This window comes from Podarcis pityusensis (assembly GCF_964106645.2).
Source record: "Podarcis pityusensis genome assembly, chromosome: 14".
Taxonomy (NCBI): Eukaryota; Metazoa; Chordata; class Lepidosauria; order Squamata; family Lacertidae; genus Podarcis; species Podarcis pityusensis.
In genome coordinates, this window is record NC_138039.1 from 27,712,563 (window position 1) to 27,736,346 (window position 23,784).

Below are 23,784 nucleotides of genomic sequence, written 5' to 3' on the forward strand. Positions count from 1 at the left end.
TGCCTACACAGCATCACATCGAGGGCTCTGAGCTGCAGCCCACCACTTCCCAGGGCAGCTAAGTGTCTCCTCACCTCTTATTGTTAATGGGTGATGCAGGAGACAGGGAAGGGCAGCTCCTCTTGGCCGATGGCTCCTCCTCTTCTTCATCCGATGAGCTGTCAATGGTTAAGTCAATCACCTCAACTTTCTTATTTTTGCTTGACTGATGAGAGGACACTTGATGATCCACAGAAGAACTTAAGCAACCTAGAAAGAGACCAGTCCAGTGCTGAAGTCCCAATTGGTAATTGCAACGTGTGTGTGTGTGTGTGTGTGTGTGTGTGTTAAAATACAGTTAAACAGCCATACGATGCTGGGGGCTGAAAGGAGTTGTAATCCAAAACATCTGGAGGTCTCCAAATCAACCCAAAGCTGATCTAGATAATCAACCTGTTCCAGAACAGTGTGCCTCAAGAGGACTTGATAGCATTGTAAGGTCTGCACTTAGGAATTTCACACTTACAAAGCACCAAAATCATGAGCCAGAACAAAGAGGAGAAAATGAAAAAGTCAGAAAGCGGGAGCAACAGTTTAGCAAATAGACTTCAGTAACTCACCTTCCACTCCATTAAAAGATGCAGTCACCTCTTGTGCCTCTTTTTTTGATCTCATAGGAGCCCAGGTTCCATCTTCCTTAAACTGAATTTCATCACAATCTGTGCAGTATTTCAAGATTTCCATAAACAACCTATTAAAAAAGAGCCTCCTTAGAAACTCACCCAGAAAGCATGGAGGAATTTGCACATAAGGAACATTCATGCTTCTGAAATCCATCAGAGGTGGCAAAAACACACAAGCACAACTTTAGTGGTTTCAGACCTTTACAAAAAGGGCAAAAATATTTCCAGACACATTACTTGCTTCACTATACCCAGCTTTTACTGGCTTCCAAAAAGTACTTACCCATCAATTATTAGGTGTTCATAAGGAGCTTTGTTGTCGCACACAGGGCAAACCCAGGTGGGTTTCTTCTCATTCATTTGAATATACAAAGTGGCATCAAAGCACTGCAGATGTGAACAAGTCAGGGATCTGCAGGGTATCGCCAGCCGCATTTTACCAAGCTATTAAAATAAAAAGCGAAAGCATTCTTTTTATGCCATGATTTACAAAAAAAGAACAAAGGACTCTGCTTAAGAGAGGTGCATTTTTAAATCATATAACTCCAGGTAAGTCAAGCAAAAGATTCAGGTTACACATAAGAGTGGAAGGCACACTCTCCTTCCATTGTCTGCATGAGTAGCAATCCAGTCCACCTCCCCAATATGATCTTCCCAGTGGAGTCTCTTTGATCAACACCTCTGGTGTAAATATTGTCCAATATCTCAAGTCACAATTTGGTCCAAGTCCTATTTCAAAAACCATACACTACAGAACCATTTTCACAGCCTCAGAGATCACAGGTTTCATCTCTGGGATTGTGTGCTCTGATTGAGAAAAATACTTCTCACCTCTGTAAAGCAACTTACAGAATTATCAGTCACATTCAGCATGAAGAAAGACAGCCTCTGATACATCTAAGCTAAATTATCTGTCCCATTTACAAGTCAAGAACTGGCAATGATGCCCCACTATCAGGTAGCAGGAAAATGAGGTTGCTTTAGGACAGGGTTGGCTACCCTTTGGGTGCGCCCCCCCCAATGTTGCTGGACTGCAACGTCCAGCAAGGGGCACAGCAACTTGGACAAGGCTGTCTCTGACATTCACAGTGGAAAGAGATCCTTCCTGCTAAAGTTTGACTTGAAACATTCTGCCCCATTTTACAGGCAGCTGAGGCTGACAAGAGCTGTAGGCTATGGGAGACTGCTCCATACCAATTACCTGGCCTTCTCACAAGAGGATATTGCCAGTTTCAGACTTCTGCCCTTCTGAACACCAAGACCCTTTGCATCAATTAACCTTGGGTTTTCAACTTCTATTCAAATTGGCATTGCTACAGCAAATAAAGCCACTTTAGGGAAGTTAAGACTTACTGGGCATAGAAGAGAAACTCTTAAGCTGGTTGTTGCTATTTCACTGTCAGGATCTGCAGTTAGTTTCTCTTTGACTGTCAAGGAAAGCAGAAATGGGGGTGGGGAGAGGAAAAGAAAAACTATTAAAAGGTCCATCAGGCACATTGGTTAACAAGGCTGGAAAGATCAGCAGCACAGGAATCCTAACTGGAGAAACCATCACTTGCTGTAGGTGGAGTTAGGAAGTTCTGCCACCTTAGAAGCCCCAAGATCAGCTGGCAGGTGGAAGAACAGCAAGACACCAGGCACTGACCTTTCACCCATGGGATACTGAAGGTGGGAAAGGAAGAGAAAGTCATGGAGGCAGAAACGGTCCTAGACTGAGACCAACTAATGAGCAAAAGGAGAGAAAGGTCTGGAATGAACACCACCCAGAAAGAACTATAAAGCATCTTGCGGCACCTAAGAGACTAGCAAATTCATTATGACTTAAGTTTTTGTGAACCAGAGTCCACTTCATTGGCTGCATAAAGGGTAATCCTAAATCCAGCACACACACTCAAACATTCACTTCCAAGATTCAGCAACCCCCAAAAAACAGCATGCAGACCAGCCCACTCCAGTTCAGGAGGCTTTATATTCTGAGGTTTTTTCTTTGCAAAGAAACTGTGGACCCCAGATGTGGCAGAATTATCAGAGCGTGGAGAGAACCTTCATTCTGGACACCTTGAACATTTCAAGCCCTCATCACAAATGGCAGCATTAACTATCACTGTGTCTATCAATCTGGACATTTATATTAGGAATATGCATGAAGTGGACATACTTAGTGCTCTAGAATGATCAGGATTCCTGATGCCTTTCGCTCGTAACCTCTGCAACAGGACTGTAGAAGACAGTTGCTTGACAAGGTAGACCGCCATAGAATAATTCTGAATAGAAAAAAAGCAAGAACAAATGAGAATCAGCTTGGCCAATGAGCATGCGTCTTATTTTAATGTGTCCAAATCCCACCCACCCACGTTTTTTCAGCCCTCAGGAACTAGAGCCAAAATTCACTGGCAACGTGTGTAACACAACTCTCATTTATGTCTACACAGTTCCAGCAGGGGGGGAAATGGCAGGCGCTTTTACTTTTTTGCTCAGGGTCGAAAGACAGAACTTGTGTGAAAAATCAGGATAAGAGTAGGCATGCCCTGCATGAACCTTATCAACTCACAGTTGGCAGTGAATTTGGAACAAGAGAACACCAAAAAAAGTCCGTCCAAATGAGACTTACTATCGCCCAATGATAATAATATTGCAATGACTAACTCAACAATTGTGGCCATTAGGGAATCTCAGCATGTTCCCCTTCCCCACTCCAAAATCTACCAACTGATCACAGTCTGGCAGGCAGACAGAACAATGGCATACTGAAATCTTTGGAGGAGACATAAAGGCATAAGGTGTAAGTACAGTTACAAGCATATCACAAATGTAAAAGAAGCTTTAAAAATACTAACCATAAGCATGTATTACTCCTACAATATATTCCTATAAAAACACTTTGTAAAAAAAATTAACAACAATCAAGGGCAAAACAAGCCCATTATCTCTAATAACATTTAAAACATAAAGTTATTTTATATTTTATAATGTGCTTAAGAAAGATATTCTTGTACCAGCAGATGCAACACTAACATTGAACAATGTAAAAACTGTGGTTTACAAACAGCTTCAAAATGTATTGGCACTGACAGCAAAGTTAATTTAAACATCTCTTCAATGTGGGGGAATTAAAAAGTAAATCTGTTACATCAGAAGCAAAGTAATAAATATATTGATTTACTCCAAATGCAAGCCTGCTAGCACTGTCTTACAGAATTCCTATGCTGTAAATAGTGACTATATGGAAAATGATTTGTAACGTCAAAGAAGAAATTGGCAGTTTCATTTATTTATTATCTATATCTGCCATTCTTTTTGGCATAAACATCTAAAAATAATTTGGCTACTCTCAGAATACAACAGAAGCGAAAAATAAAATTATCTATTCAGCTAATCCAAATACAATAAGCAGATGGTACAGAAACATCCACTTCCAAAGTAGAAAAACCTATATACGTCACCACCATTTAACAGTGTCAATGAATAGGTTGTCAGGTGAACAAATCAATTTCTCTTTGAATTCACCTATATAAAATTAGCCAATTCTGAAGCCATGGACATCACAGTACTCTTAGTTTGCCAATTACATTTCCCAGAAAACAGAAAAACCTGATTCTTCAAGAGACTCAGCTATTGAGGCAAGCTGGTATGTTAGTGGGTTCCTATCGTCACTCCTTCTGTTCAAGATGTTGGCTGTGATGACATTCCATTAAAGGAGGCATTGAATTTTTAGTGATGAAGTCGAAAAGTTTATTTACTTTTAAAGCTTGTGTTCCACAGATTGCCCCAATAAAGACAGCTAAAGATGCTGATTTCTTATCAAAATATGTGTGCACCTTATTGGCTTTCCCACCTTTCTGTTGTTGGTGTGCTCCTCCCTCTGTGTATGCTATGAAAGTTTGACCAACAGTGCATTGTTCTGTGTAGCAGAAATTACTTTTAAGAACTCCAAACAAGCTGTCTTTGCTAGAGACATTAGAGCTAAATCTCCTGCTGCCCTGCCCGAAAGCCTCAAAATGAGTTGAAAGCAGAGGAGGGTGATAGTGGTTAATTTTAAAAAATTAACCTGGGGACTCAGGGCTGCCTAGAAGCTACATCCTCTGATCTAAAAGCCTTGTTCTCCTGAGCTCAAATCTCTCAAGGCAAGGGTCTTTAGAAGCACAAAGGATCCTGCTGGAATCTGAATCCAATTCTGTCCAGCTTTATGATTCCACAATTGTAGATACCATTGCTTTTTTAAAAAAAAAGAAGTGCCAGATATAACAAACTCATACCTTTCTTTATTAAGCATTGCTTAGTATGTTATTAAAAACGTTTTCCCCATCAAACTTGTAGAGGGCTACATGTTTATTTAATGCTTCAATTAGGGCAAAAGACAAGAGCTGCTAATTAACAGCATTATTTACTGACAGCTTGAATCTACAGAGCGTGGAACTTGCCCACAGCAAGTTTTGATGCAAATTTTGGGGGGTGGGGAAGAGAAGTCACATGGCATAGAAGCTGGAACAAGGTTATTATGCCTTTACCTGAATTAGGTTGATCCAGACTGGAAATCTGTGTTTGAAAGTCTCAGATGGTATTGCAAATACTAACATCCACTATGAGACCTTGTAGAATTAATTACAAGTTCCGGAAGGCAATCATGTTTTGAGTCTTGTGGCTACCAGACTGAATGTGCCATGCAGCTCTATGACCCTTTAATTTATGTGGGGGCTCTAAATGTTAACTGCATGGAGTCAAGCAATGGCATTGGGATTGCTTCTTCTTTTGCTTACAGCAAGTCTTTGGAAATCCAGTATTGACATCCTTTCTCCATCTCTTTATCTCAGCTTTCTGTTCCTCAATCAAGGACCTACAAAGCCTTATGTGGCTCAGACCCATTAACTCAAGGACTGCCTCTCCCCATATGAACCAACCTGGAACCTGCAATCGACATCTGAAGCCCTTTTCCGTGGACTTCCATGGGAGGTCCAGAGGGTGACAACAAAATAATGGGCCTTTTCAGTGGTGGCTCCCGATCTGTGGAATGCTCTCCGCAGGGAAGTTCATCTGGTGCCATTGCTGAATATTTTCAGGCACCAGGCAGAAACATTTCATTTTAACCAGATCTTTGACTTTTAACTGTACGTGGTCTTTTAGAATGCACGGGGCGTTTTAATGGTTTTTCTACCCTGGTTTTAATTTATGTATCTTTTTTCGTAAACAACTAACAAATTTAACAAATAAATAAATCTGTCTATATTCCATATCACTCTTACACGTCGACATACAGTCCATTCAGGGTCCCTACTCAAATGTAGCAAGGTAAACTAAGATATAGTCAGTACATAAAAGCGTAAGAAACTACAGAAAGATTTCCACAAAGGCATTAAATCTTGACAGTACTAGTCAAATTCCATGATTTTTTTCCAGATGCATACAGCCACAGCCCCACCACACCCCCGCACCCAACCTTCTGATAGCCAACTGTAACTCACTCTTCCTATTTCTGCAGTCCACGAGACAACAATTGTGTTTGGTACTGTCGTGGACAGCCGCACAAGTGAGGTGATGTTGATTGGTCTGCTAGGTCGCTTTGGTTCAACCCCATTTTTGGTTGGTGGAAGATAGCCCTGAAACAACACACACATCACCATGAATATGCAAAGCAACTTCTCTTTTGCCACCTTGTTTGACCTTGAACGACCTTCCAGAAGTCAGTCATACCCCTTTTATTGATAGGGAACTGAGGCTGAGACACAGGCACATGATGCCCAATGACCAGTGCCTCCCCTTACTCACCGCCTTCCATCTCTTAATGAATGGGAAACAACATCCAGCCCCCAATATCTTCCTATAACCTCTCAGGAGGAGGAGCGAACTGGGCAGGAAGGACAGAGTAAAACGATTCCAAAGTCCCTCTCAGGATCTCCCACTCCTGCTCTCTTTAAATTTCCCTAGACCCCAGACTATACGTGAGTGAGGGTGTAAATGGCAAATGGCAATGAAATATTGATAAGTGGGAGTCACAGAAGAGCTCATTTGCTTTTCTTGTATGTCACTTGTTGAATCTTTCAATACAAGACTTCGGTAGCATTGCCTTGAATTATCCGGTGCAATTCAAGATGCCACTATTCACTTCAATATCCCCCAAACAATTTCTTTTTCCCCCCCAAGAAAGCATCTTTAACTATTGGCCAAATTTCTGAGGATACTCACAGGAAGGCTACATGGTTTTCCATTAACTTTCACGCAAAGATTTGGTGGGAAGTGATCTTCCTGTGGGCAGCTGGTCTCAGATAAGCAAAACCTAAAGACAAGACAGTGAGTTCACAGACATTTTATATTAAATTCTATACAGGGTCTGTAAATACTACAAGTGACATGGGGAAATATCATTATCTGTGAGCCAGTGTCCCATAGTGCTTTGAAGCAGCCTTCACTAATCTGATGCCCTCCAGATAGTTTTGACAACAAATACCATCAGCCCAGGCCAGACAGCTATGCTTCCACCAGCTCTATCACTGTACAGTAAGCCCACAATTTCTCACTTTACATACACAATCACAACTTTACGTGAGTCAGTATGGTGGCATAGACCCCACTCCAAGAAAGAAAGAAAAACACAATTATGTAAGCTAAGAAAATCTACATACATCTTATTTTGCATCCAATTACCAAGTGTGTAAGGTATAATCTGAATTAAATATTTCAGACTTTGAAACTTGGGGAGCTCAAAAGCTAATAAATCAGACAGGCTACAGACTCCTATTGGAAGAGAAGCAAGACTGGGTCCCCCAGGGGGGAGCACAAAAGCTTCATTCCCTGAATGACAGATGTTTCTGAAAAGACACACTCTTATCCATGTATGGAGGCTTCCACAGACTGTGTGGAGCAGTCCCCACCCCAGGACAAAAATGGGGAAACACCTGTTGTATGCACATCAGAGTGCCATGTCCTCTAGTTCAATCATTGGATGACCTAAAAAGGTATCGACACCATTGGGAAGAGGATTTGCTTAAGGCCCCCAACCAAATTTTATTTATGTCATTTGTATGCCACCTCATATCATAAAACTTCTCTGGATGGTGCACCCAACTAAACTACAGAGTAAAACAGAAAGCCGTTAAAAAGTATTTCTGAGCCATCCCCTAGATTCCACCATGGATCCTGCATGTAACCCCTGTGGTTAAGGGCTCGTGCCGCAGGCAGCCTGTCACAGGCTTCTTCCACCTAACATAGGCCTATGAAAGCTGCTTACAACCAATGGCGATATTCCTTCCTATTGTTCCCTCTTCCACCTCCACAGCTGCCGCGGCTGAAGCTCTCTCTAATTACTGCTGGCGCACACAGTCAAGATTCTAGAGCTTCAGTTCAGCCACACTCCAATTCATTCATCTTCCTGATATCAGTGCTTGCTGCACAAGCTAGATTCTCCTCTGTGGGTCTGCAGGCACCTCCCTATCCAAGATGCTGACAAAAGAAAGATCAGACCTCAAGAGGCAGAGGGCTGAATTCAGAGGAAGAGGCTGCTACAATCCTTTCACAAACATCACTAAACAGAATGAATGAAATTACATGCCCTGAGCAGACTCAATTATACCCCACATTAATAAATCAACAGCTAGCAAATTGGGGGATGGAAAGAGGGTGAAGTTTAGATTCCCCCCATCACCTGCCTTTAGTTCAATCTGAAACTCAGACATGGATATAAAAGGCTAATGTTTGCACATGAAGGTGTTAAGCAGAAAGCACAGTAGAAGCGAACAATCTTTCCCTGTCTCTGTCTTTCTTGAATCCATTCAACACAGATCCTGTTTCAGGGTGGAAAGAGGGAAGAGGAGTTGTGGGGCCACAAGTGAATCAGGGGCTAGTAAAGTGAGAAGCGTGTCAGATGCAATTAAGACACACAGATATCAAGAGGCATAGCTACTAGCATAGAGCATCATTCTGGGGCTTTAGGTCTCATTGATTTAGAAATGGTCACTGGGCTGCATCAAGCACTCTCAACCACAACACATACAGCCTCTCCCCTGAAGGTGCGTGCGTACACACACACACACACACACACACCAAGGTGCAAGTCCTCCTCTGGCAGATAATGACAGAATTAATCAAAGCAGCAGCCAATTCTTCTGCCACAGGCAAGTAAAAGCAACATAGGAAGTAATGAGGAGCTGCTGCTTCTCTGTTTAGCAATATTACTGGGAAGGGGGGGTGCATGGAGCTTACAGTGCATAGAGTTATTGTGCTTCTTTCCACAATTATTGGAAACAGAGTAGTAGTAGCAGTAGTAATACAATAATAATAATAATAATAATAATAATAATAATAATAATAATAATTTATATACCACCCTATACCCGGAGGTATAGCAAATAAAATTTATGTAAAATAAGCATGATCATATATGCAAATCTCAACCTTCCTTGGTAGAGAATTTAAGCGAAGGGGGGGCAAAGTCCACCAAAACAAAGACTGAATTGTAGGGAAACAATACCTTAGCTGGACCTGCACAGTGAAGTCACATTTGGTTCCAGAAATATCCCTAGCAAAGACATCAGACATCAGTTAAAGACTGTACATTACAATAAACCAATGCAAGATCTGAGTATTTAAAGGTCTGAAAAGTTAAACATGCCACTCACAGTCTATGCTGAGTCACTGACCAGAACTGGCCTTATTTGCCAGGATCATACCTTACTGTCCACACACACACACACACACACCAACCTTTGCAGGATGCTAGAGCAAATGAAACTTTGATGTGATCCAGTAGCTCATGGGCAATTGACCTCTGCAGTGCTTCCTGTAACTTGTATCACTTTGCCCAATTATACAAACAGAACACATAATAGCAATTCCATAAAGACAGCTTTGGGCCAGCACTCATTAAACGACTCAGGCAATGGACTCTAATGGGCTTTCATATGCTGCTTTGGGAAACAGGCCTACGCTTCAACACACTCAAAAAGCCTGGGATCCATCTTGGGAGGCTCACCAGGCAAACTCTTTTATTTTCCTGAGCCTTTTAATCCAACCTATTTTAATTCTACTGATTGCTCTGACACTCCTTGCTTGCTTACTTACTTACCTATTTTCTTACATTTTATATCCAGCCTTTCTTCTGACATGGAATCCAAGGGAGCAAAGCTGCGGCTCCCAAGTAGTCTCCCATCCAGGAACTGACCAGACCTGGACCTGCTTAGCTGCAGCCAGGTGGTGGCCTCACGTGCCTTCAGACTATACTATGGGACCAGTGGGTCACTGTGTTGCATGATTTAACAATTCTTCTTCTAATTTTGGTTTGTTGAAAGGCAGGGTATAAACCCCTAAAACATGTAAATAAATAAAAATATGTCCTCGCTCCCATGACCCACACTCCATCTCCAAATCCCTCCTGATTTACTCATACAGAAAAACCCTTTTCCAAATTACTGTAGCTCTCCCTTGCACTTCTACTCTAACCACTCTCTTTTAGCTCACTTTCGGTTATTAAATTCCAAACATCTGTCTTGTTTTTCAATCTTACAGTTACACACGCGCGCGCGCACGCACGCACACTCTAAAATGGTTTATGCATTTCAGAATTCAGATGCACAGGACTAAAAGGTGTCAAAAGATCACTACCACTTACATGGAACTGCTGATCTGCTGCACTTGCTGTGGAGTCAGGGCAAATGCAAAGCAGGTTTCCCGAAACCGCTGGCTATTATCGGATGCTATGGGAAAATAAGAGGAGATTTGAGTGTGCAAGAGGAAGGATCACTCTACTCATCCATTTTGGAAAATACAGACACCCCACCCACTCCTGAGAAGCCATGAACACAGCCTTCCCCAACCTGGTGGTGTTGAAATAAAACTCTCATCAGTTCCACCTAACATGGCCAATGGTCAGGGATGATATGAGTTGTAGTCCAACATCTTCTGGAGGGCACCAGGTTGGAGAAGGCCAATTTAATGCCAGGCCCATGTTTCATCTATAATCAGAAAGAAGATCCACAACCTCACATATATTCTAGAGTTGGATACTTCTCCCAATAATGCACCCTTACCTTCTCCCCTGACCAACTTGAATATTTTTTCAATGCTTCCGAAAGAGAAATACAGTCAAACCTTGGTTCCCAAACGGCTTAGTTACCGAACAAATCAGCTCCCGAATGCTGCAAACCTGGATGTAAGTGTTCTGGTTTGTGGACGTTTTTCGGAAGCCGAACATCCGACGCGGCTTCTGCTTGAGTGCAGGAAGCTCCTGCAGCCAATCGGAAGCTGCACCTTGATTTTCGAACCGTTTCGGGAGTCAAACGGACTCCAGGAACAGATTAAGTTCAAGAACCAAGGTATCACTGTACTAGAAAAAAAGAACTGCTATGAAATATATACACTTTGGAATGAATGGAATGCTCATAAGACAAGGTTTTCCTCACTACAAATATGTAGTGCATAAACCTTTGTGCAAAACAATCTACAACAGGGTAGCTAACCTTCAGATGTTGTTGGACTCCAATTCCCATTTTCCCTGGCCACTGCCCATGCTGGCTGGGACTGATGGGAGCTGGGAGGCTAAAAATATCTGGAGTGCCACAGGTTTCCCCACTCCTGACCTACAATATCAGCAAATGTTAATCCTGTGTAGACACTATGGTAAAGGCATACACAACACCCAAATGTTTTCAATGTTGCTATAAAGTGTAACATACAATATTAAGGATTAGCAGAGATTTGGTGGCTTGCTATACAAAACAGTTTCAGCCCCAATACTATACTTACTTTACTTTATTACCAACTTTGTGGTTTCTATTTTCCACTAATGCAAGCACTTAAGTAGCATAGGACAGAGCAGTCTGCACCCATCTCTCTAGCTAGCATTGGATACATTCCCCACCTTGCTTGTACAAATATGCATGGGTTTACAAATTTCATAAATATATCAAACAGTAAAATCTGGTACATCAGTAGTAGCCAACAAAACTGTTGTGCTGGTGCAAGATACAGTAGCAGTATATCCCTACTCTCCTTCACTCGCGTGCATCCTGTTGGGATTCAAGCCTTTATCAGGAGAAACTGGCCACTCTCCAGGCACCCGGCTTGATCTCCTGTTGACCTCCCTGTCTGCATTCCCCAGCAGGATCCAGGCAGAGGTCGGGATAGGCGATCCTTCTCAGAGTGAGAAGAACACACACCCTCTTTCCTGCCCCCCCAGGCAGGGGAAAGAGATAGACAGAAACGTATTTACATTCCTTTATTTCTGTCTTTGCAGCGTTACAAAAATCATGACTGCTCTCTTCAAGCTCCAGCAGTCGAGAGACAAACTCCTCCTGTACTTCCTGTACAGCTCATATTACACTCTGAGCTAATTCCGGTGCCCTCTGCACTGTAAACTGACTGTCCCTCTGTTTCCCACGGAACAGTCCCAACATTCCATCATGTGCTGTTTTCAAGCTAGCAGCTCGTGGCCGCATTGCTTCTATATCGTAACACATCCTGTGTCAGGGGAGAAGGGAAAATCCTTGTGCTGTTGGAAACATGTTGCTTAGTGCAATAAAGCAAGTTTAGCTTTGACAGGAGACTATGTATTCTCTTTATATTTCAGGCTTTCCTCCCTGCCCCTGCCCACACCATGCCAATCTCCATAGTCTTAATATTTATTGAAATCTTAAATTTATATGTAGGCCTTAACCATGCAAAAAGTGACTATTTGATACAGAACTTAAAAACAGTGGTCATAAGAACCAAAGAGGTAAGCCTTAAGAGTAGCCAACACAATAAATTTTCAGATGCTTCCAGTCTCTTTCTGAAATATCAGAATGGCTTATTATTCCATTATAGATGTCATCAGGTAATTGCTGTATAGACTTTAGCATTTTTCAAATGACTAGTTTCTTAAACTGCATTTCTTCCCACTAAAAACACTGACACCTGTAACATTGTAAATCATTTCAACATATCTATTCACTGAGTAATTCACGGAGCAAAAGCATATCAACTCATTCACAATGAATTAATCTGCTTCCAAAATACCTAGGTCTTTTGATTCTGTGAGGCTTTTAGTATACATCTGTTCAAACAAGTGCTTGCAGTACAAGGCAATGAAGAATTAGCTCAACAAAAAATGGACTATGTTTCATCAAATAACAGGGTAATTTAATTAAAATACCAAAAAACAAAAAAGCATCCTGGGAAAAGCTAGACATTCATTTTCCATTTCTCAGTTGGCTTCAATGAAGGATGCAACACTGCAGTGACTAAATAAGTTTCCTTCCAAGCTGGGATTTTTTAACAATCACCACAATGTATTACAACCTGCGACCCCCAGAGCCTGCCACTACACCAGCATATTTTGTGTGACAGCAGATTTGGCAACACTGGGCTGGAAAGCTGCACCATTTAAAGGAACTGAAAGCAAAAATAATTTTCCTGATTGTAAGTGGGAACTGAGAGTGAGCCAAATATATCACTAACAATATATTATTCATCAAGATGGAAGCTAGCCAGAACTCTAGAACCAAAACCATCTCCCCTGGGGAAATGGCTGAGGAGTCCTTTTTATAGTGGGGGAGGGGGGAAGGATTATGGCTCAGTTATTGCTTCTTCTTTAACACTGCAGACTATTCTGGGGTCCTGGCTTATTTTACAGTACTAAAATGCAGAAATTCTTTTAATATAAAGTATTTATTTGAGGAGAAAGATAAAAGTTTCTATCATCTATTTTCATTTAGTGAGTATATCAGCCTTACCCAACATGGTGTATTCCGGATGTGCTGGATGATTCCTACTCCCATCAGCCCCAGCTGTGCCAGCTGGGATCTTTTGGAATACAACACATCTGGAGGGACACAAAGCTGGGAAAGGCTGACGTATACTTTACGTCTCATTCTTCCCCTCAGGAGCTTGACAGCAACACATGGGTGATTCTCCCTAGATCAGCGGTTCTCGACCTTGGGTCCCCAGATGTTGTTGGACTACAAGACCCTTCATCCCTGAGCTCTGGCCTTGCTAGCTAGGGGTGATGGGAGTTGTAGTTCAACAACATCTGGGGACCCAAGGTTGAGAAAGGCTGCCCTAGATCATACAACTACCACGCAAAGTATATAAGGCCACAAGAGCCCAAGGAGATCCATGGCTGAATGGACAAATGCAAGTCCAACACACAACACCACACTGCCTGGCTCTCCTTTTTAGGCATATTAAAAGATATGCATGTGACACACACACAAAGTGTTTGGCCAAGTGAAGGTGTATGTAAATTGTGTATATTGAAGACTAGGGTTAAGAGATGCAATTAGAGCTGCAGGAGAAAATGTTTCAAATGTGAAGGCATGAAAGAAAATTTGTAAAATCTAGTTGGATGCCTCTATTTCCTTCCGCTTAAAAAAAAGAATGTGCTTCTCTCTCCCTTGGTAGTAGCCAGTGGCTAAATATAGCACCACAATCTTTCTCTTTTAAAATATTTCTTGCCGTGTTGGGAAAAGCTCCCGTCTGATAATCATTCAGAAATGCTCTTCTACTGCCTTTGATGAACACTGTACTATTCAGCTTAGAGCAGACTGCGCCACTCTATTTCAATGGTCATCAGCTCAATTTATTAGCTAAGAACGCCTTCCATCTTCCCTAGCAAATTGGCCATTGCTAAATAATTAAAGAGCTCACTGCGATGACCAAGGATAAAATGTATAGAGAAGTAACTGTCTGCTGGGTAGGTTTCATAGTACAATAAACTCCGACTTATTTAAAATGAGAAAGTTCTATTGCTGAATTGATGCATTACATTTCTCTTTCTGAGAAAGTGATGCAAAAGGAATCTCCTGGAGACAGCACAACATTATAGCAAACATATTAAGGTCCGTAAGAGATGCAGTGGCTCAACGGAAGTAGATTGCCAGGGCTTGATGCATCCAGATAATGCACAGCCTATGGCACACCTATAGCAACATCATGGCCATGGACACTTGCTAACTGTGGACTCAACAGGGGCAAGAGAAACTGTTCCCTTTTGTGTGGTTATTTGTGTGTGTGTGTGTGTGTGTGTGTGTGTGTGTGTGTTTTCATTTCCACTCATTCCTTCATACCTTCAAATAGCTTTAGCGTGTCATTTTGAGGACAAAGATCCTATATTTAGGTACAGATACTATTCTCTGCCATGGGCCCTTGGAGAAGGGTCGGTGCAACTCCTAAGGGTTCTGCTGAATGAAGCCAGCCATAATTCCCACTAGCAGAATCCAGCATTTGTAAATAAGAGCCATAGAGGCATCAACTCTTAGAAGTGGTTGAAAAAAGGTAGTATTCTTGAGGATCACCCACGGCATAGTGGAAGGCAATGTGGGTGGCATAAGGCAGCATGGTTTTGTAAAGACTCAAAAATTTCCACTTGGCTTACTAGCCAGCTCCTATTTGTGCTCATCACCAATTCTCTGCACAGAGAGTCATTGCGAAAATGCAGAAGGCTTGGGAGAGATGTGAGATTTTCCTCAAAAATACCAAAACAGTGTAAGACACTCTTGATGTTTCTTAGCTTCTCCAAATCTCAGAGCAAATGAGATCAGACCCCCACTACCCTTCTCAAGCCCTCTGCACATGCTCAAGGACTGAGGGATAATTGGTGGTGAGCAAAGGGCTCATGGAAGCGGCATGGTTTTCTGTCACTTGCAAAAAGCTGTGACACCCCAAACAACACTTGTCTCTTATTCTCTTCATACCATGAGGCATCTGAGAGCCTAATGGAGGCAAGGCACTCAACAAGTGACCTTCATGCTGTTGGGCTGGGACACTTGGCCTTGGTAAGCAGATGTGGCCATGCTTGTGGCCATGAATACATTAGACAACATGGTAGCTGCTCTATGCAAAAGACACAAACTGCAGACACAAAGGAAAAACGCACTATTCTACCAAAAACTTATGCTTCTTTGACATGGCATTAATGCCTAAAGCAAGCCTTGTATTGTGGGTACACACAATGAAAATCCACTGCTGCTTTCTGGCTCATTATGATCTTTCAGTTCCCTCTTGAGGAGGACTTTTCTTTGAAGCAATACTTCTTAAAGTGCCAAACAAAACACCACTAAGTCAAACAGAAAAGCAGCCCAGGGTTTTGGGGACACAAAATGCCTGCTGGATTTATGGCTAGTCGGTCTATGAACAGATGAGGCTCAGATTTTTCCAGAGTGCGGGCCGCAAGTAATGAGTGGCGTGGAGAAACCCCCACAGTTTTAGAGCCTTTTACCTCAAGATGGAGAGGAGATAGCAGAGCAGGGGAAGCAGCAGTAGAGGAGGTGAAGAGGATATTAAAAAGATCCTAATTTCATTTTTAAAAATAGGGAAAGATTTAGAACAAAATATATTAGAACAATAGAAGGTGGAATCTGAATGTGGTCTGCCAGAATTCAAAATGTAAAACTGAAGTTTTCATTTGAATTTCAGCTTTGAAGTGCAAAATATACCAATGAAGAATAAAACAAAAAATAAAACAAAAAAATTCACTGTGTTCCAAGTTTTTTTAAACTGTACGAAAGGAGTAGCTATTGCACTAGAATATCATATCCAGAGCAGAAGAAAGCAGCAAATCCTTTCAACTCAATTGAAAAACTTTTGAAATCCTATCACAAAACATAAAACTGTATGTGCATTCTCTTCCATTGCTTCCTACCCCCCCACAAGAGTTTCTCAGTTTCCCTAATAAAATGTTTGATGTACATGTAGTTTATTAATGCTTGGGCCACAGGCCATTCACATAATAAAATCTTTATTGGTTATGAAAAAGGTAAGTATTATTTACTGACAAAACAAGAAGTGCCGAAAGTTTATGGACTTGAAATATCAAATATTCACACAGCTTCAAGCAGGGTCCCACAAATTTGGCCTGGATTAGGTAGCCAGCTAGTTTCTAGAAGCCCATAATGCTTGATTTTCTCAAATATCCCTCTCAAAACAAAACATCCCTTTGGTACTTCCTGCCCAGAAAAGGGGTTTTACTGGGGTAGGGAATAGTGTGTTTGCGTAGCAATCCCTGATACTAATCCCACCAACAACAACAAAGGCGCTCTCTACATTTTTGTTTTGCCAACTTTAAAAAACTGTTTCCTCTGCTAAACACCCCCCACCCAAATAAAGTGCTCACTGGCAAATGTATTTGTGAACCCTAGGTTTCAAGTTACCTTGTGCAAGCAGGTTCCTTGGGAAACAGTATTTTTCATTTTAAAACTGTAAATGAATTCTGGTTGCCAAGAACAAAATGTGAATGACGTTAAAATGATAATTGTCCTGTTCCTCTCAAGCATTTTAATATTAGCCACTCTTGGAGACAAGGAGCTTAGCTAGAGTGACCAAACTTGTCTAACCCAATATGGCATGTTTCCACTTGCCTGTTCTCAGAAGTTTCTAAATCTAGCCAAGGTCTTCAATATGAAGATTTTGAGCTGGCGATAACCCAGCTCTGGAACTCTTTCTTGCAGTTTGAAGATACAAATGTTTACAGAAGATTGAAATACATCAGAATATTTTTATAGCAAACCTAACCTGACCAACCAAAACTGTGGTCAATAGGTACAAGACGTTAGCCAGGGTTGTGTCCCTCAGGAATGTGCCCACATCAAGTGTGGGCAGTCTTTGGCTCTCCAGATGTTGCTGCTCCTCAACTTCCATCAGCAAAGATGACTAATGTCTAGGGATTATGAGAGTTGTAGTTCAGCAACATTTGGAGGGCCAAAAGTTCCCTACTACTGGCATACATGGATGGGGCTTGAGAGCACTCTATTAACAGTGGCTTTGGTCCCTCACAGAGTACGGACTTCAGAACTGGTGCTGGGAGATACCTGCTCAAGATTTTCACCTTTGGTGTAAACAAGCAAGCATAGCCAATGTGATGTCATCTAGATTTTGTGGACTACAACTGCCATGAGCCCCAGCCAGCAAGATGAACACTCAGGGGTGATCAGAGTGGTAGTGCACAACAGCCACATAGCACCCTGTTAGTTCCTCCTGGTGCATATTATTATTTCTTGAATTTATTGGCCCTTTTTTCAGCAGGTTAACTCAAAGTGACCTACAACATATATATAGTGTCGCACATAGCTTCAACATCTACATGAAACTGCTGAGAAAGATCACTCAGGGATCTGGAATTGGCAGTCACTAGCACACAGATAATATGCATCTCTATAGCCATGTTCTGGCATTTGCATTAAAATGGGGACAGGAGCAAGCAATCCTGCCCCAATGCCCCCAGACATGCTGGCTGCTCTCCAGACCTTTGTACATTTAGTGCCAATGCCTGAAGAGTGTGTTGAACATACTTAGAACCCTCACTGTAAGCCGAAACACTACCTTATCAGGGTCTCTGGTCATAGGGAGGATTTCTAAGCATGTTCAACAGAACTTAAAAACTCTCTTCAGATTGTACTGCTAAATGTGTTAAACATCATTCATAAGTGCCTTGAGTGGCTCATTTGTCAGACACAGAAGGGTGGGGTATAAGTGCCCTAATAAAGAAAGAAAAACAGCAGGTAGACGGTCTACATGCCTGAGACCCTGAAATCTTCTTCAAAGCCCTTTACAAAATGCTCATTGTCAGTGGAAAATGCTCCTTAGCCTTATTCAACCCTTTTGCATTGTGCAAAGTTAGAGATGTACACCTGAGGCAGATCAGCTCGTGTTTTTAAATCAACTAGAATACAAACAGATTGGTTTCACTCCCATTCATCCTCGTGAATCATTTAAGTGGATTGCACTGGGTTATTATTAATAGCTAAAGGTATTACACCCAGATGTGGCAAGCCGGGATTCCTTGGGGCATTAAGAAAGGAGGTTCAGTTCAGTTTGTTCTCAACAAGACACCCTATGAGATTTATGTACAACCTCATTAGATAAATCTGCAAGAAAAGCATATTCAAATTAGGGAGTGGGGTGGAAAATAAAGACATCTTCTCCAAAGGCTCCTTGAATGGCTTGGAGAAAAGTCTCATGCACAAACGTACATTCTTTTAACACCACTGACTTTGAAATGGATCTACAAGCATACATGCAATGGCTTTTCTACACTTAGCTATCTGGGAACCTCTTAGGACTAAAAGATTGCTTTTTCATCTATGATGCTTATTGTACTAAAACTGTGCTGTAATGTTTGTTCTCCATCTCTAGGTGTCACCACAACACTCTTTTCTAACAGCCCTTATCAGCAAAATAGAAACAGAAGTCTTTCATACACTTTCTACAGTAGGGATGCATGAGGCTGAATTGCACTTGCTTTACACAAGCAAGTAATTTGGAAAGCGAGAACAAATCAACTTACACAACAGAACCCATGGAAAATGAGGACTGCTTCAAAGAACAGTTAAATGACATTTTCCGCTACACAGTTTTCAACACAAATGAACTCCCATGTAAATTACAGGAGAAAAAGGAAGCCCAGATGGTTCCTTATAAAAAGTTGTTAGATGTTGTTAATCAGTTTGAATCAGAGAGGGATGCCAGAAGTTGCTAAAGTTAGAAGTAGCTATAATTTTGCTACAGTTAAGGAAATTGTCAAGCAGTTGTGTCCCAGATACTATGGTCCACCAAATCAGGAATGTTTGTCTTGCCTTCTCATTTGGAAACCAGGTCTATCAAAGCTCTCCTGGGGCCAGAAGGAGTATAAATCTGTCTTTGTTGCAGTCACTGTAACCATGCCCTTTTATTAACAGAACTGGCATGGTGATGGGGTGAGATTGATGCTGCAAATGTTTTAGGCAGAATATGGCCAGGACTAGCAAGAAATTTATTCCCATGTTTCTTAGACAATCAAGAGTGAGTTGATCATCTTTCAAACAATTAGAGGTTCCAGTGCCTCACTAATCCACAGACAACTGCTATCAGGCAAGGTAAGCATTGGAACTAAACCAACTTATCATCCTCGTTACATGCATTAAAAGAGAGACGTACACAGTGTCATTCACAATTATCAGGGCAGAACACTGTTTCTCAAGATATCAAAGAGGTCAAATCCCTAAGCCATTAATGATTGCCATCACCAAACAAGGGTGGGGTGGAGGGATCAGAAGGAAATTCGAATGGTTACCATGTAAGTATTTCAAAAAGGGAATCATCCTGTCCAGAAAGTATTTAACTCCACTGACAAAATAAAATATATCCAAAGAGTAACAATGACCTAGGATCTGTTTCCCAAGGAAACAACTCTTCTTGAGCTCTTCCACAAGCCACCAAGATGACAGCATGAAAACAAAAATTCCTGTTGTGCTAGGAAAGGGCCTAGAGATAGAAAGCCAGAGACCCTGCAGGGTTGGCTATAATCCAGGCAGGAAGAGTCACAAGTGACTGGAATTTACATCAGCCTTTTAGAGACTGAATAAGTGTTCCAAAAAAATGAGGGGCACATTTAAAATACTAAGTGCTTCAGACCCATTTGTTTACTACCTTTAGACAGACAGTGCTAACGAATATTTGAGAACAATGCTCTGACAAGGACAGTTAAATGCATTGTAACATTATCCATGACAATACAAAATAACTTTGAAAAATGCTTATCTTCACATCTATTTTTTAAGGAGCACCTTTTCAAGCGTGAGGTCGCCTTGCCAGATCTGAACTGTATGAACTAAAGAGTTTCCCAAAAGACTAAAATAAATTATAAGCTAACACACAGACTTTTGTGAACTGCCAACTTTTGTAGATCTATGTGAAAGGCTAAATTCATAGATTTTCAGACTTAAATGTTTACCAACATTTAAGGTAGTACTCCACAGCTAGCTTCCTATAAAACATTCCTTGGAGAATAATTTGTGAATGAACCACTGTAAACTGATTATGACAAAACTTCCTGCTCTTCACATTATTAAATAGTAGGTTAACTGCATTCTTGAAAAGGTATCCAAATGACTGCTTCCTTCAAACAATCTCTGGGTGAAATGTTTGACAAAACTGTGGGCTACACCCATAGTAGCTTCAAGACATTTAATTACATATGCTGGCAATATCTGTAACCTTATTTCCCTCTTCAAAATAAAAAAAATCCTTCCAGTAGCACCTTTAAGACCAACTAAGTTAGTTCTTGGTATGAGCTTTCGTGTGCAAGCACACTTCTTCAGATACACTGAAACAGAAGTTGCCAGATCCTTCTATATAGTGAGAAGGTGGGGAGGGGTATTACTCAGAAGGGTGGTGGGAATGGGAGATAGGCAGATAGCTGGGATGAGCCTGCTGACGACTCTTAACGACTGTTTGCCTGCAGATTAAACTTTTTGCAATGGGCCATCCGCCCACCCCTCCCATTAGCAAATGATTAAGACAAAGACTGGATAAGGCAACCGACAGACCTATGCACCAGCATTCCCAAGGAAGGAAAAGTATAGCTTAATGATCTTGTATTTATTGCCTATACCCCCATGCACAATGAGGGCATTTGTAAAAAGTAACAATCATTGTTTATTATTAATATGATTTATTACCTGCTCTTCACCACCAGGGTGGGTCACAACAATTAAAAATTTAACATTAAACACCGTTTAGAACAAATGACAATTAGAAGCATAGGGTGGGTCCTAAAATACACATCTCAAGTGCCAAAGGCCAGGGCAAAGAGGTGAGTCCTTACCTAGGCTGGTTGGCTTTATCAGTTCGTCCAACAAGTCGTAAAAGGGTAATTTCTGAAGCTTTATGTCTGGATGGACAGGATGGAGTGCTGAGGTAAGGTGGGGCAGTTCCAGTTCATGTTTAGGTCCCATGAGAGAAACAGGGAGCAAAGGTGATGTTGCAGGGTGGCTGTCATAAGCAAGCTGTGGAATGGTAGATGGTGACAAAGTACCAGATATGGAGCTTGAGTGGACGCTGGGGATGGACAAGTCTGCAGGGGTCATGATTTTCTGTGGGAACCGCCGCCTGTACAGTTCTTTGATTTTCATTTGGACAGCAGGACTGCAACCAGATTTGAGCAAATGCAGGGCTTTCGTAAGGAGTTCGTGTTTGCGGCCGTGCTTGTTCCTCCCTGCGTATCCAAGAAGTACTTGCAGCTCAGAAACTCGGAGGCTCATCACCATTTGCTTGAAGACAAACAAAAAGCCAAGATAAGTGTTATTAATGTCGCACCATCATTGTACAAGGTGTTTTGCAGAATAAGCAAAGCAAGACAGAACCTTGCCCCAAGGAACTTACAACATAATTTAGGAGGGAGGAGAGAGGCCAGGGTAACAAGAAACACACATAAGAAAATGCAATTCCACATATTTAGGCATCATTTGTGCTATGGGTGAGGAATAAAGACTTAAGTCAAAGGCTAAACAGAAGAGATGGGCTTTGAACATTGGTTTGAAGGGACAGAGTGGTTCCACAGAGTTGTTCTCTGAAAAAGTTCCAGATATGAGAGGCTGCAGGAAAAAAAACAACTTCCCTACAAGCCCTTTTGGAATGAAATGCCATGTCCCTACTAACTTGGATGAGGTTTGAGAAGCAGCCATCCACAGTGGATTGTAAATGTTCTTCAAACTTGAGGCAGAAGTCCTGATAAACACTTTCATTACTGCAGGCATAAGTCAATTTGCCCTAAGATCTCCTCCTCTCTAAAAATGGTTCTACCCATTCTAGCTTCTCAGTGCCTTGGGATCAAGCTACCTAGAACATCCCACTCTTCCAGATATACTTACCCAAACCTTAAGAATATATCTAGAGGTCCTGCCCTGGGTGCCAAATGAAGCGAGGTGGGCAGCCACCAGGGAGAAGAGAGCCTTTTCAGCATTGGTTTTTCTCTGATATGGAAAATTCTTCCCAGGAAGGTTTGCCTGGTGTCATTTCGGGTGTTTTTTCAGTGCCAAGTGAAGACTTTTCTGTTCACCTGGGCCTTTTTATAATTTAGCTTGTCTAGAGCTCTGGGATTTTAAAATCTGTCTTTAACTTGGGGTGTGTGGCAAGTTCTGTTGTGCTTTCGCTGCATCAAAGTAGGTTTCCATCCCCATCCCCATCCCCTTAACGGTTTTGTTTGTATTTTAGTTGCTTTTTACTTACTTATTGCAAGCTACCCAGAAAATTTCATGCTATGGAGAGGCATACAAATGTCACAAATAAATAGTGTGCTTCTGTTCTTAATAGACAAGGCTAATGCAGAAGCTCCTGCCCATCCTTCCAGTATCTAACACAGCGTATAGCCTCATATCCCAAACAATTACTTTTCCATGGTTCCATTATACTCCCCCCTCAAGGTTGCATGATGCATCATATTTGCACAATATCCAAACTGTCAAAAGACTGAGGGTTACTACAAAAGAACTGGGAGCTGGAGGAATGCTGACGCAATATATAACCTGCAACTCTCAAGTAAATGGTTGCATTACATCTGCTCCAGCCCCTAGAAGTTTTATACTGACACCTATGAATATGAAAAATCTAGACCTCTTTGGGCCAGGCTGAGCCTTATTAAATCTCCAGAACTGGCTTCCAGAAAAACAAGGGTGGAGCTCACAAGTCTGAAATATTTTTCCATCTACGAAAGTATACTTAACACGCCCAGAATTTGGGGAGTTTAAGCTCAAAAGGTTATACACTCTCAAAGGCAGCAAACTGGCTTTTAAATCAACTTAAAACTACCCTGTGTTTTAGACCCAAAAAACTTGTTTGAGGATCTATCCCCATTTCTTCTATATGTTGTGCAGCAAGATACACAAATCCTTAAAAAAAAACTTAATAAATGGACGAAAATATAAAACCTAAGGAATAAAAGTGAGCAACTGTGGATTGTGAAGTCTAAAAAAGTATTCAAGAATGCCACATTCACCTTGATAAAACAAGCCTCAATGAAACATTTTAAAGCATCATAGCCAAGTGATTTATACAGCAAACTCACTTAATTCCTACTAGAAACTGAATAAAGCACAACTATTACTACAATTGTAAAATATATCCCTAAACATAGACCGTGCTGTCTACCTTCATTTTCTTAAAGCAATCTCAACAGAAGAGTTTACTTTGGACTTATATGGAAGAGATCATGGTGGTTAAGAAAACCACACAAGGCACCTAGACTCCCAAGCTCCTGAGTAGTAGCTTGAAATTCAGTATTCCCTCAGTTATGTACATAGTCTGCCCCTCAATTTTTTGAATTTTTCCTAGCCTTCACTGGGACCATCAGATATCCCTTAAATTTCTCTGTTGTTCAAGGAGCCATTGACAACATGAAGCTGCTCCC

General features: G+C 41.5%; 1 protein-coding gene across 3 annotated transcripts in view; it reads right to left on the bottom strand.

The window, feature by feature from the left end:
* Positions 1 to 23,784, bottom strand: part of PIAS1 (protein inhibitor of activated STAT 1) — a 53,979-nt gene that overhangs the window by 8,348 nt on the left and 21,847 nt on the right. For all 3 annotated transcript variants that reach the window (XM_080982145.1, XM_080982147.1, XM_080982146.1), the window contains exons 2-11: positions 21,205 to 21,649; positions 10,261 to 10,345; positions 9,124 to 9,171; positions 6,843 to 6,933; positions 6,122 to 6,256; positions 2,821 to 2,926; positions 2,016 to 2,089; positions 946 to 1,106; positions 600 to 730; positions 75 to 249 (exon numbers count right to left, since the gene is read on the bottom strand). In XM_080982145.1, coding sequence (XP_080838271.1) covers positions 75 to 249; positions 600 to 730; positions 946 to 1,106; positions 2,016 to 2,089; positions 2,821 to 2,926; positions 6,122 to 6,256; positions 6,843 to 6,933; positions 9,124 to 9,171; positions 10,261 to 10,345; positions 21,205 to 21,649 — 1,451 coding nt within the window. The remainder of the gene's footprint in view (positions 1 to 74; positions 250 to 599; positions 731 to 945; positions 1,107 to 2,015; positions 2,090 to 2,820; positions 2,927 to 6,121; positions 6,257 to 6,842; positions 6,934 to 9,123; positions 9,172 to 10,260; positions 10,346 to 21,204; positions 21,650 to 23,784) is intronic.